General features: G+C 36.6%; 1 protein-coding gene across 1 annotated transcript; it reads left to right on the top strand.

The window, feature by feature from the left end:
* Positions 1-6,432: 6,432 nt before the first annotated feature.
* LOC113619108 (transmembrane emp24 domain-containing protein 5) lies at positions 6,433-9,156 on the top strand. The gene has a single exon (XM_027103722.1). The coding sequence runs from the start codon at positions 6,532-6,534 to the stop codon at positions 7,210-7,212; it is 681 nt and encodes a 226-aa protein (XP_026959523.1). The 5' UTR covers positions 6,433-6,531; the 3' UTR covers positions 7,213-9,156.
* The last annotated feature ends 5,058 nt before the right edge of the window (positions 9,157-14,214 follow it).

Here is a 14,214-nt window from a genome sequence, read left to right as displayed (position 1 = left end):
AATCACAGCAAGATCTTTTTTGATCCACCTCCTAGAGAAATGGAAATAAAAACAAAAATAAGCAAATGGGACCTAATGAAACTTCAAAGCTTTTGCACAGCAAAGGAAACCATAAGCAAGATAAAAGGACAACCCTCAGAATGGGTGAAAATATTTGTTAATGATGCAACTGACAAAGGATTAATCTCCAAGATATAAAAGCAGCTCAGGTAGCTCAATATGAAAAAAACAAACAACCCAATCGAAACATGGGCAGAAGACCTAAGTAGACATTTCTCCATAGAAGATGTACAGATTGCCAACGAACACATGAAAGGATACTCAACATCACGAATCATTAGAGAAATGCAAATCAAAACTACAATGAGGTATCACCTCATACCAGTCAGAATGGCCATATCACCAAAAAAATCTACAAACAATAAATGCTGGAGAGGATGTGGATAAAAGGGAACCCTCTTGCAATGTTAGTGGGAATGTAAATTGATACAGCCACTATGGAGAATAGTATGGAGGTTCCTTAAAAACTAAAAATAGAACTACCATATGACTCAGCAATCCCACTACTGGGCACATACCCTGAGAAAACCATAATTCAAAAAGGGATATGTACCACAGTGTTCATTGCGGCACTATTTACAATAGCCAGGACATGGAAGCAACCTAAGTGTCCATTGACAGATGAATGGATAAAGAAGATGTGGCACATATATACAATGGAATATTACTCAGCCATAAAAAGAAATAAATTAAACTATTTGTAGTGAGGTGGATGGACCTAGAGTCTGTCACACAGAGTGAAGTAAATCAGAAAGAGAAAAACAAATACCATATGCTAACCCATATATATGGAATCTAAAAAAAAAAGGTTCCAATGAACCTATGGGCAGGACAGGAATAAAGATGCAGACGTAGAGAATGGACTTGAGGACACGGGGAAGGGGAAAGGTACGCTGGGACAAAGTGATAGAGTGGCATGGACATATATACACTACCAAATGTAAAACAGATAGCTAGTGGGAAGCAGCCGCATAGCACAGGGAGATCAGCTCGGTGCTTTGTGACCACCTAGAGAGGTGGGATAGGGAGGGTGGGAGGGAGACGCAATGGGGAGAGTATATGGGGATATATGTATATGTATAGATGACTCACTTTGTTATAGAGCAGAAACTAACACACCATTATAAAGCAATTATACTCCAATAAACATGTTAAAAAAAAAAGATATCATTCCACAGTTTTCTGGCATGTGTGCTTCTAATGAGAAGTGACAGGTCACTCCTATCTTTCTTCCTTTACATGTAATAAGTTCTTTTTTCTCTAGGTTTTTACAAGATTTTCTTTTTATCACTGATATTCGGAAATTTGATTGTGATGTGGCATATTGAGTAGTTTTCCTTTTTTCTCTTTTTTTCTTTTAAAGGCTGCTTTGTGTTCATCGAATTACTTGGGTATGTAGATTTATAGTTTTCATCAAATACAGAAAAATTTTTGCTATTTTTTCAAAAATATTTTTCTGCTTCATTTCTGAAATCCAGTTACAATATTTTATACTGCCTTATGTTGTCTCAGATGTCACAGGCTCTATTCTTTTATTACAACTTTATATTTTCTATGCTTCAGTTTGGATTGTTTTGTTTCTGTTGTTATGTCTTTTAACTCACTGTTCTTTGCTTCTGCAGTGTCTGGTATCCTCTTAAGTCCAACGGGGAATCTTTAAAATTTCTGATATTGTGTTTTAGCCCTAGGATTTCCATTTGCTTATTTTATATATCTTACATTTCTCTCATGACTATGTTTATTTTTTCCTTTAAATACCTGAACGTATTTATAATTGCTTAAAAAAATTTTTTTTAATTTTTTGACATGCAAAAAGCTGTATATAATTAATGTATACAACTTCATGATTTTGGAGATAAGTATAACCCATGGAATAATCACTGCAATCTGTGCCATAAACTTATTCATCACCTCCAAAAGTTTCCTCCTGCCTTCCTATTTATTAATATTATTATTGCTGTTGTTATTTTGTGATAACACTTAAGATCTACCCTTTTAGCAAATTTTAAACAATACAGTATTATTAACTATAGGCACTAACTATGCTGTACAGTAGATCTCTAAGACTTATTCATCTTGTAAAACAAAACCTTGTACACTTTGACTAATACTTCCCCATTTCTCTCCACAGACACTGGCAATTACCGTTTTACCATCTGCTTCCACATGTTTGACTATTTTAGACTCCATGTATAAGTGAGATCATGGTTTTTTTTTTTTCTGTGTCTGCCTTATTTCACTTAGCTTAATGTCCTCCAGTTTCATCTTGTTGCAAATGGCAGGATTTCCTTCTTTTTAAAGGCTGAATACTATTCCATTGTATGTGTGTGCATTTTCTTTATCCACTCATCTGTCAATGAACGTTTAGGTTGTTTCCAGGTATTGGCTATTGTGAGTAATACTGCAATGAACACGGGAGTGTGGATATCTTCTTGAGATCCAGATTTCATTTCCTTTGGATGTATACACAGTAGTGGAATTGCTGGATCATATGGTAGTTTGATTTTTAATTTTTTTTAGGAGCCACCATATTGTTTTCCATAATGGCTGTACTAATTTACATTCCTGCCAAAGTGTGCAAGGGTTCTCTTTTCTCCACCTCCTTGCCAACACTTGTTATCTTTTGTCTTTTTGATAATAACCATTCTAACAGGTATGAGGCGATATATCATTGGTTTTGATTTGCCTTTCCCTAACGATTATTGATATCGAGTACCATTTTTAATGTACCTATTGGCCATTTGTATGTCTTCTTTGGAGAAATGTCTATTAAGATTCTTCACCCATTTTTTTATGGCAGTGGGAAAATTAAGAGGAGGGGAATAGGCAGAGTTCAGTGTGGCTACAAAGATCCCTGCAACTGTTTTGTGGCTGCATATCTACAGGGTGAACATCAGTGGTTTACAGTTGTCCATTTGTTGCACAAACAACCTAATAGCTGCATGAATAAAAATAAAAATAAAAATTTCAATATATTCTCTCCTTTGTCATTCATCAGAACATAACCTATTCTAGGCCTTGTGTGAACTCTGGGAATTATTCAGCTTTGAGGTACCTAGTAGTTTTTCATTGCCCAGCATCGTAGAGTCTCACTTGTATATATAGAAAAGCATAGTATTCAGGCAAAGATTCAAGAAAATCCTTGTACAGAATTCTGGAGCTTCTTCTGTACATAGCTCCCTCCTCTCTGGAACAATGCCTCACAAATTCCAGCTGTCTCAGCCTACTTAATTCCAACCTCTGTCCCCTCAACCCAGTGAAACTGCTATACTCTGCTTGGGTTTCCTCTTCCTACAACATGGTTCACTCTTTGTCTCCAAGAAGGAAGTCTGGGCAATCAAAGGTCATCCTGTTTGTTTCTCTTCTTTCAGTGGTTGCAATCCTAGCTTGCAGTTTGTTTTCTGGAATCACTTCAGGTACCAAATACTCTCTCAATGTTCAGTTAGAAAAATAGATGCAATCTAGGTCTTTCAAATAGGAATGGCTTTAATACAGGAAAATACATGACTACTAAACAATTGGAAATCCTGAAAGAATAATGTCCAGGAAGGCCACCAGTAGATTTAATCTTTGTTATTAGCTTTGAGAAAGGTAGGAATTTGCAGAACTATAGGAAACTGCAGACAATAAATTTAGGCACCTCCACCACAAAGACAGGTGACTTGCAGAAAAAAGCCTGAAGGTCACCGCAAAATTTCATGTCTGCTAAAGCCCATGCATTTTCCCCCCACTGCCAGGGGAACAAAAATATGGTATCTTTTTCTCATCTACCTTCTATATATTACAGGAATGCTCTTTGTTGGAGGATAGAAGGGAGAGCATAGAAAGAGGGCAATGTTGAGTTTCCAACAGATAATCGGCACAAATAGAACACTTGATTAAGAGCCAAAAGTGTCTGTTCAGATCTTTGATCTGCCACAGTTATCTGCATGACCAAGTCAAGTCACATAACCTCCAGTGTCAGGGATACCCAAGACCACCCTCAGCCTCAATAAATTCCTAAAGGACTCCCAGAACTCAGAAAAGCTGTTATATTCATATATGGTTTATCATGGGGAAACAGAACATACTAAAGTCAGCAAAGGGGAAAGTGCATAGGGAGGAGTCCCAGAAAAACCAGGTATAAACATCTATTTGTCCTCTCCCCAGTGGAGTCACATGGACAGTGCTTCATTATCTCAGCAACAATGTGTGGCAATGCATGTGAAGTGTTGCCAACCAGGGAAACTCACTCAAATCCTGCTGTCCAGAGATTTTATTGGCTATCAGTCACATAGGATACAACATCTGTATGACTGAACTCAGCCTCTCAGACAACAACCTCCCAGAGGTCAAATTGCTAGAGTGGCCTAAATCTTCAGGCATACAAAAACGGTTATTCACCAAAAATCATATTGTTAGTGTAACCTGTCTGATGTGGTGTAGGACCCTCAGGCCTACAAAGGCTCAGAGGTCATCTCCCACGAGCCAACAGACTTAGGAAATGCACAGCAGCCCAGGCCTGCTGGTTACCCCTTTCCTGCACACCTCGCTGAGCTTAGGTTCACTATTTATAAAATGAGGCTTGTTGTGACTGTAAATGGGATCTTATATACAGAAAGTGCCTGGCATATAATTGATAAGGAATTTATATGTATTGGTACAGTCCAAAAACAGAATAAGGACTTCAGCCTTTCCAACATCCAAATATCTGCATGGTTCTACATATTAAACAGATAATTAATTGATTTTTGCCACACAATATTGTCTCTTCAGGGTGGCTATCCAGAAGTATTGGGACGTAATAGAAATCGTCTACAGGTATGCCATTTATACTCATTCAATACTTAGAATCTTACTATTAGGGTAGATTCTCGTCACGTGTAGGTTGTGCTCTGCACAAGTACCTAGCTGAAGTGGCAAGTCAGGGAATAAAGGCAGCCCAATTTTTGCTTTTGCCAAGCTATGTGCCACAAGCTCTAGCTTCCTAGGAACAGCTTTTTTCAAATTTCATACATAGGCCTGTTAGAGCATTCTAAATATTTACCATAGGAATTCTAATTACCACTTTATTGAATACAAGATGTATAACACACCAAATGAAACAATGTGTTCTGTGATGCATGGAAACACTTTGATTTAAAATAGGAATAAGCAGTTGATATTCTTCCAGAAAAAAAAAAAAAAAAAAGCGCTGTGAAAATATTCTACACACACCACACCACTTCCAAAAGCTACAAAGAAGAGATGTTGCTCGGATTCTCTGCTGTTTATTTTAGCATTAAAGCCATTAGCTCTGGTTATTAGATTCTCACAGGAGACAGGAAAGATTACCGCTAATCGTAGGCACTATAAATTACCATGTATGTTGATGACATTTTAATGTTCATGACAAATCCAGACAAATCTTGGTAGGCTTTGTTGGATTTACTGGATTAATTTATATAATTGTCAGAATATAAAATTAACTACGAAAATCTGGCCTGACACCAATGAATGACTTTTGCCTAAAGCAATTGATCACTTACCGGCCTTTCCCTCACAAAGTACTGAGGATACAATAAAATATCAAGGACTCCGTAATCTTGGCAAAATCATAAATACTGAAAATAAAACCAGGCAAAGGTTCACAAACACGAACTTCCTGGCAGATATTTGCCAGCATTTCCTGTTTTTTTCTCCTTTCTTTTTCTCTCTCCTACAGGTGTTAGTCTAGGCTTTTCTTACCTGAACACAATATCTTCTCAAAAATATCTGTCTTCATAGGGCAGGTCATGAGCAATGGAGCGGCAATTTTTATAAGCTTCCCCATCTCAAGGATAAGGTTAGAGTGCATAAAAGGGAAAGAAGAATGAAAATCAGCAGCCATGTCTCAGTCAGCAGAGGACTTTTCTTTTGGTTTCCTTGGTTTCCAAACCAAATGACCTGGGAACTAAAATCATCAATTTGTTCCAGTTTTCTAGTTCTCTCCAACTCTTCCCAACCCAGCCCACTATCCAGGAATATCTGATCCAGCAGAGTGAGATTCCAAAGCATGGAAAATGTCAACTGTCAACAAGTGTTCAATTCTTTTATTTGAAAATCATATTTGAGAAGTATGACTGATACTATTAATTGACTCCGTCTCATGATCTTCTCTTCTTTTTTTTTTTTTTTTTGCGGTACGTGGGCCCCTCACTGTTGTGGCCTCTCCTGTTGCGGAGCACAGGCTCCGGACGCGCAGGCCCAGTGGCCATGGCTCATGGGCCCAGCCGCTCCGCGGCATGTGGGATCCTCCAGGACCGGGGCACGAACCCGTGTCCCCCGCATCAGCAGGCGGACTCTCAACCACTGCGCCACCAGGGAAGCCCTATCTTCTCTTCTTTTGATGCAGAATCAAGATCTGACTTGGGCCCTGCCAACCACGAGGAGTCCAGGGAAGAAAAGCGGAGCATAGGCGCCTATAACCCACGCCTCCCACGCCTTTTCCAGCCCGAGATCGCCCAGGCAGGGATGGGCGACAAGATCTGGCTGCCCTTCCCGGTGGTCCTCTTGGCCTCTCAGCTGCTGCCTGGGGCGGCCGGCTTCACGCCCTCCTTAGACAGCGACTTCACTTTCACTCTTCCGGCCGGCCAGAAGGAGTGTTTCTACCAGCCCATGCCCCTGAAGGCCTCGCTGGAGATCGAGTACCAAGTTTTAGATGGAGCAGGATTAGATATTGATTTCCATCTTGCCTCTCCAAAAGGAAGAACCTTAGTTTTTGAACAAAGAAAATCAGATGGAGTTCACACGATAGAGACTGAAGGTGGTGACTACATGTTCTGCTTTGATAATACATTCAGCACCATTTCTGAGAAGGTGATTTTCTTTGAATTAATCCTGGATAATATGGGAGAACAGGAGCAAGAACAAGAGGACTGGAAGAAATACATTACTGGCACAGATATGTTGGATATGAAATTGGAAGACATTCTGGAGTCCATCAACAGTATCAAGTCCAGACTAAGCAAAAGTGGTCATATCCAAACTCTGCTTAGAGCATTTGAAGCTCGTGATCGAAACATACAAGAAAGCAACTTTGATAGAGTAAATTTCTGGTCTATGGTTAATTTAGTGGTAATGGTGGTAGTGTCAGCCATTCAAGTATATATGCTTAAGAGTCTATTTGAAGATAAGAGGAAAAGTAGAACTTAAAACTCCAAAGTAGAGTACTTAACATTCAAAAAAAGGGGCAGAAAAATGCAATAAACTGTTACAGTCAAGACCATTAATAGTTGCTTGCAAAACGTTTTCAGGCATTACCGTAAGTGTGAAATAAATATTAATTTTAACGTGAAAGGAAAGGCTTCACTTTCATCTGTGCAAGTAATCTTATTGTTCCAGTTGTACTTAAGTGTATAACAAGTATTTTGCAGGTATAAATGAATGAAGCCATATTAATAACGGCAGTTTCCTACATTTGAAAAAATTTTGCAAATGTCATAGGTGATTTAAATAAATGAACTTTGGGCCTAAATGTAACACTGAACTATGTTTTTAAAAGATTGTTACCCAGAAGTTTCTTTGTAAATGTGGCAATTACAAATTAACTGTAGAAGTTTTTCAATATATTAAGTTATAAATCATCTGAGAATTACCTAATCATGGATATCTTTAGAAGACAAAGACTCAACTTTTCTCTTTTTACATATGTATCTCCTAAATGTAAATAGAAACATAGCTGTGAAAAACAGATATGTGGGATTTTTATAACCAAATATATTTCATTTTAATAGCAAATAGTTTTATATACCTAGCTTACATTCCCAAAAGCTGACATTTTGAATAATTCTTAAAAATGCTAAGTCATACTTATTAAAATTAGGACAGATTTTCTCTTTGAAGAATAAAGATTGCTCCCAGTCTCTATAGGAATACATTCTGTCTAATCCTTAACCAAAATATAGATTTTAAAATTAAATGTGAGGGAAAATCATTTTATTTTTATATTATCAACAGTGTTATGTTAGTTTTAACGTGTTTACTGACTTGGATAATACATTAATACCAGCAGTTGTGAAGGAAATATTGCTAAAAGGATCTGGACCTAATGTAAGTAAATATCACTTTTGTGTTCTCAAAATCAGTAAGAAAAGAATAAACTCAATATAAAAGAATTTAGAGAATATCCTTTCAAAATAAAGTTCACTTAAACTATAAATAAAGTATTTGGAATCTGATTGGCTCATAATGACTCAATCCTAGTATAAATTATGAGATTAATTTCCAGTTAACTGGAAGAAACTGGGTTTTATTTTTTTACAATTGTTTTATTCTGTTTTGAATTATCATTTATAAGTATTCAGGTACATTTTACAAAACATAAGCCCTACTGGGTATAAATTTTATTTTTATTACAACTTTATTACAACTTTCATAAAGTGACCTTTCTGATCACTTTATTTGACATTCAGATAAGGATTAGAAACCCACAGAAGTTTAAAAACTCAATATGTGAATAACCCTATAGTCTCTGCCATCCTGTCTTACTCAAGTACTAATAATTTAATGAATTAAATAGAATTTTTAGGTTATACCCGTTTGTAATATTGTTTATGACATATACAAGTTAGAAACAATCAACTTATAAACTTGAGTGTAGAACAACCTCTGTGGGTTAGTACTGCTGGAATTCTTAATAAGCAATAATGATATCCAGAGAGAATGCTTTCATCTATAATTTACACTCAAGAGTGGTACAAAAAGAGATATTTCCCTCCTTCTTATATATTTCCCTCTATTCTTCTTCAGAAAAGAAGTTTAGATTTCCCAACTCTGAAGCTTTTTAAAAATGAGATAAGGTATTATTACCTTAATTGGTCAAGAAAATGCTCCTAAGTGTCCAGGAGTAGCCCCTATAACACATGCAAAACAAGGGCCAATAAGATTTTTGCTTATGAAGAGCCCTCCTTTTTCCCCTTCTGATACACTCATAATAAGAAGCAAACTTAAAGTACTATAGCTAATAAAACAGTACAGATATAAACTACTGCATCTTTTCTATAAAACTGTGATTAAGAATTCTACCTCTTACGTATAGCTGGTTACTGTACTGTACTGATTCTTTACCTAACAATAAATTTGTTACATCACCTTCTACATATGATTTGTGTCACTGATTTTAAACCATTGATTCAGTAACTTACTGTATAATAATGGCCTTATTTAGAAAACAAAGAATTTAAGAATATTGAGGACAATTTTATTTTTATAGACAAAGTGAAAAGAAGAGATTATTTAAGAAGCATGTTACCTGTATTAACCAAAAAGTAAAATCTGTAAGCACATTTGTACTAAATTCTTTAATATTTCTAAAGGAATATTGTTTATCTGCCTCATATGGTTTTTTTAATGTCAGTATTGTTTTGACATTAAAATTATGCTAAAACTGAGTAAGCTATTTATCACTTAACAGCTTATTTTGTCTTCAGTTTTTAATCATATAAACTTTTAAAATACTACAATATTTAACTGAGGCCTAGAGTTTCACTATGATTTGCATTTGGATCATTAATGATTGCTATTCTTTCATGTGAATGTCAAGATATAGAGGATAAGTGGTTGAAATAGCACTGAAATGATAAACTGAAATGTAATTTTATGCTATGTATGTTTATCCTTCTTAAGCATTATGTCCTAAAATTGACAATAATTGAGTACCTATAATTCTGTGCCTTCCCAAAGAAAATTCTTTATCTGAAAATTTCAAAGATATTGGTTCAGCATGTAATGGTTTTTCAATTGAAGTGTAATAATGCACAATCAGTGTTGCTCAAATTGCTTTATAATTATGAACAGACACAGCCGTATTAAATAAGCATTGAATACTGTGCTGAGTATATATAATAAAAATTACAATCAAAGAAAAAAAAAAAAAAAAAGATCTGACTTGGTGCAGTAGTCCCCAGATTCCACTGAAGCCAGGCCTATCTAAATGATTATAAGGGGACTTCCCTGGTGGTCCAGTGGCTAAGTTCTACTGAAACCAGGCGTATCTAAATGATTATAAAGGGACTTCCCTGGTGGTCCAGTGGCTAAGACTCTGCGCTCCCAATGCAGGGTGCCTGGGTTTGATCCCTAGTCAGGGAACTAGATCCCACATGCATGCCGAAACTAAGAGTTCGCATGCCGCAACTAAAGATCCCGCATTCCACAACCAAGACCCTTTGCAGCCAAATAACTAAATATTTTTAAAATAAATAAATAAATAAATGGTTATAAGGTGTAAACTGAGAATTCTGGGAAGTTATGATTTCCTGATGCAGACAGTGGCCCTGTTTCTTCCTTCCTTCTTCCTGCCTGGGACCCAGACAGAATTCTGGAGGTGTAGCAGTCAGCTTGCAACCAAAATTTCTGTCATTCTACATACTAAGAATGACAGAGCCTGTTCAAACTCTGTATGTAGTAGGGTTTTCTATTATTTGCAGCCAAACACCCTCTTAACTGATGGGAGCAACATCTCTATGTCTCACACAGAGAAGATATTACACTCAGCATCCTTAATATGGTAGTAAAGCAGTCCATTTCCATGACAGCACTATGTCGCCATAATTGTCAGACAAATTAAAATGTGGTTAATTGTTACATAATGTTCCCTATATAGTGCCGTTTGATGTTTATGGTAAAAACAAAGCCATCAAGATGATAGAGTGTAGGCACAAAAACATCCCTAGAAGAGATAAAATCATTATCATTAAGCCGTGCCTCATCAGGAAAGCGGTTGCTAGTTCAGTCATAGTTTATGGTGAGCATTGCAATGGGAGGGCAAGAGGAGAGGGCCGGCAGATTAATCACCAGACTAACTGACTGGCTTTTAAATCCATTTCGATAAGTCTCCAAATATGGCTTTTATTAATACCAAGTGCAAGCTCAGTGTTATAACAAAGAAAGCACGGCTGTAGAGTGTAGAATCATAGCACACACAAGAAATTTTGACAAGCACCAGAAAACATTCTGTGGTAGAAAAGAAAATATTTATCTAGCTTCTCACACAGTAAAGAATATCTTATTTACTCTTCTCAAGAGGGTAGATGATTTCTACACCGAGTGAGAAAAGGGAGCGCTAAACATGGTAATCATGACATTCATCTGTTTCTCACCAATCAATATTTGTTCGAAATCTCCCCACAATCACACTGCATGTGAGTTAGGGAATGCCAAAATTGCTACAACCTGGCAGAATTGTTAGTGTCTGGTAACTGTGATCCAAGCTCCAGTGTTTGCGTGGATCCCTTCACGGAGTGGACAGCCATTGCTCACAAGACAAAGCGGAGCCGGCGTCTGCACGCTATATCGGCACAAACGGTCGACAACACTCGTTACACACCCACCTGTCTTATGCAAGGCAAAATGCTTCAATTACGAAGACATTATAAAAGGAACCTCTGATAACTGGGAGAGTTATCAAGGGTATCCATCCTCCCCAAAATAAACATCATATTGTTAATTGTGGTTGACATGCAATTTGCAAAAACATCTTAAGTTATTTGTATTACTAACAGCCATCTGAGGTCTTACTTTATCTCCTTAAATCTGCTGCAGTTTTCTGAATGAATTTTTATGGACACATTTACAAAAACAATTAGAAGTGCAAATAAAGAATTCCCTAAAGGCCCACTTATCTTGTGCGATTGGGGCACGGGTAAACCAAGCCCTTTGAAAAGCTCAGACACTTTCTCACATTTCCTCCTCACCATGATGATAAACCAATCTAGTAAAGAAGAAGTGCAATTGACATCTGAATTATCTCCTTGGAGAGACATCTTGCAACACTAAAAATTAATCTCTTTACCTTTTGATGTTCCCCGAACTTCCTCTCTCTGTTCAGTCTGTAAGAGTTCTCTTTTCAGCTAGAAGTAACAAAATTTTCAGGAAGACACTATGATCCTTTTCCTCTACAAGTAAACTATTTTTGAGTATTCATCATCATTCAGGTCCTTCTTACACCATTATTATAGGTACTTGAATTATATGTATATATGGTATTTATGTATATTCAAAAAACTATTGTCAGTGTTCTCAGAAAGCAGGACCTGTTTATAAATATGTTCAATATAAGTGGAAAAATAAGAGTTGAATATACAGCACTAGTCGCAAGCATGACAGAGAATCTGTCACCAGCCCTACTCTCAAGAGAAAGGAGACAGGTACAAAAATAACGATAATACACGTAGAAATTGATCTATCATAAGAGAAGTAAAAATGAAGCAATAAAGGAACTCGAGGGGAGACTCTTCCTAGCTGAGATACCAGGGAAGGATTCACATAGAGGGTCCACCTGAAAGGGTGCAGCAAAAAGGCTGGTAGACGGCACGGTGGGAATGAGAGGAGAAAGGTGGAGAAACAAGGGATAATACAGACTGATTTCTCATCAAAAGTGAGAGGCATGTTCCAATTAAATAAATGAATCACATGAAAGTCATTGGCCCAAAACAGGGAGTCCTACACACGTCAGCAAATAGAAATCTGAACACAAAGTAGGGTAAACTACAGTAAGGCCAGTCTCAGAGGTCCCTGGAAGCCAGTCTAAGAAACTGAAGCTTTATTTGGTGGATAATTATGACAATATTTATGATACTCTAAGGGTGCCTCACAAAGGCTAGAATTACAGTCTGGAAAGAGCTTCTAAGACAAATCACAGATGAATGGATCGGGCTGATTGTCCAAAGTCTCCAGTATACAGTGCAGAACTCTCATCCATCTGATGTCTTTTCCTCAACCAATCCTGCAAGAGGCCTGGTATTTACTCTCCTCCAGAAAAGAACTATGTATAATCAAGCAATACAACTCCAAGTCAAGAGGATCACTGGCTTTACCTTCCATTCATGCCAATTTCGAGATTTAGACTGAAGCTTTCTCCGTACTCTTTGTGCGTCTTCAAAGTTCCAGACTTCTTTAAACATCTGTGCCTACATGTAATAATTTCCCAAGTTTCCCCATAGTTTTCCAGCAAACAGGAGAGATCATAAATAAGAGGTTTTCACACAGCAGGGAGACTAAACTACATCAATAAAGTTAAATTACAAATAATCTACAAGAATATATATATTACATATATATGTTAAACACAATGCTAATTCAATTTCCTTAAACACTTGACAAGACCTATTTTCTGCGAGACTTCTTGCTAACAGGCCCTCAATCACATTAAGTGCTCACAAAGCGCATGGAAGTTGTATTTTATCATACAGCCTTAATTGAGCTGTCTAGGTTAAAGAAGCTGAATGTTAAGGAAATGTTTATTATACAAGCACACTTAATCTGAAGCTGGAAAGAAACATTTCTGTAGCATCGGGTGTAATGTATCCTGAAAAAGGCAAGAAAAAAGGCCTTTTATCAACCTCTCATTTTAGTGAATTATGTTTATGGAGTCCTTCTACTGCTATGAATCTGGTTTCACTCCAACGTGAAGAGGAGTTAAGTCCCAAATCCCTCTCAGTTGAATCTCATCATGTCTTTGTCCCTTGTTTTCCATCAAGACATATGCCTTTACTATCCATACAGTGCAGTCACAGTCATTTACACCTGCTCTTACTTATAGCAGCCATTTATTTACAGCAAGGCAAACAAAGTGTAAATCTAGGTATCTAGAGACATTTATTAGTTCAAATATTTGTTTCAGTTAACTTGTCATTGGAGAATTAGCTATTATTTTCTTTATCCTTTTAATCTTTTGGGTTTTTTTTCAGTTGTTGGGAGAAGTGGAGGAGAGTCTTCATTTTATTAAATTGACATTTTCCTCTTCTTTGATACTTTTGAACCTGAATATCAGGATAATGACAATCAGGATAATGACAACAGCCAGTGAAATTCAGTATCTACATTAAGCAAGGGAAGCAGGATTAAAAACTTTTCTACTTTTTATTTTGTTCGACACTAAAACATCAAAGAGTAAGCTCATCAAAATAGACAGTATTAATTAAATCAAGCTATTCACCTTCATCTTCTTAACAAAGGAGATATTCTGCAGGAACAGATTATAGTGTTGTTTTCATAATCTAAATTTATTTTAAAATATAGTAAACAAAAACTTACATAGTTTAATTTTAAATACTTTATGTGATTGTTTACCATCTAGAAAATAAATTTCCAAGAACAACAAATTCAATGAACAAGATTAATAAAATATAGTGATGAAAAAAATCATTCTTCCCAACG

The sequence above is a fragment of the Aethalodelphis obliquidens genome, unplaced genomic scaffold (genome assembly GCF_003676395.1).
Source record: "Aethalodelphis obliquidens isolate GAN/ISIS:26980383/991018 unplaced genomic scaffold, ASM367639v1 scaffold6, whole genome shotgun sequence".
NCBI classification, from domain to species: domain Eukaryota; kingdom Metazoa; phylum Chordata; class Mammalia; order Artiodactyla; family Delphinidae; genus Aethalodelphis; species Aethalodelphis obliquidens.
This window is presented reverse-complemented; position numbering and strand designations above follow the sequence as displayed.

Coding starts and splice junctions, on each gene's coding strand:
- LOC113619108 (XM_027103722.1), top strand. CDS start 6,532: ATGGGCGACAAGATCTGGCTGCCCTTCCCGGTGGTCCTCTTGGCCTCT.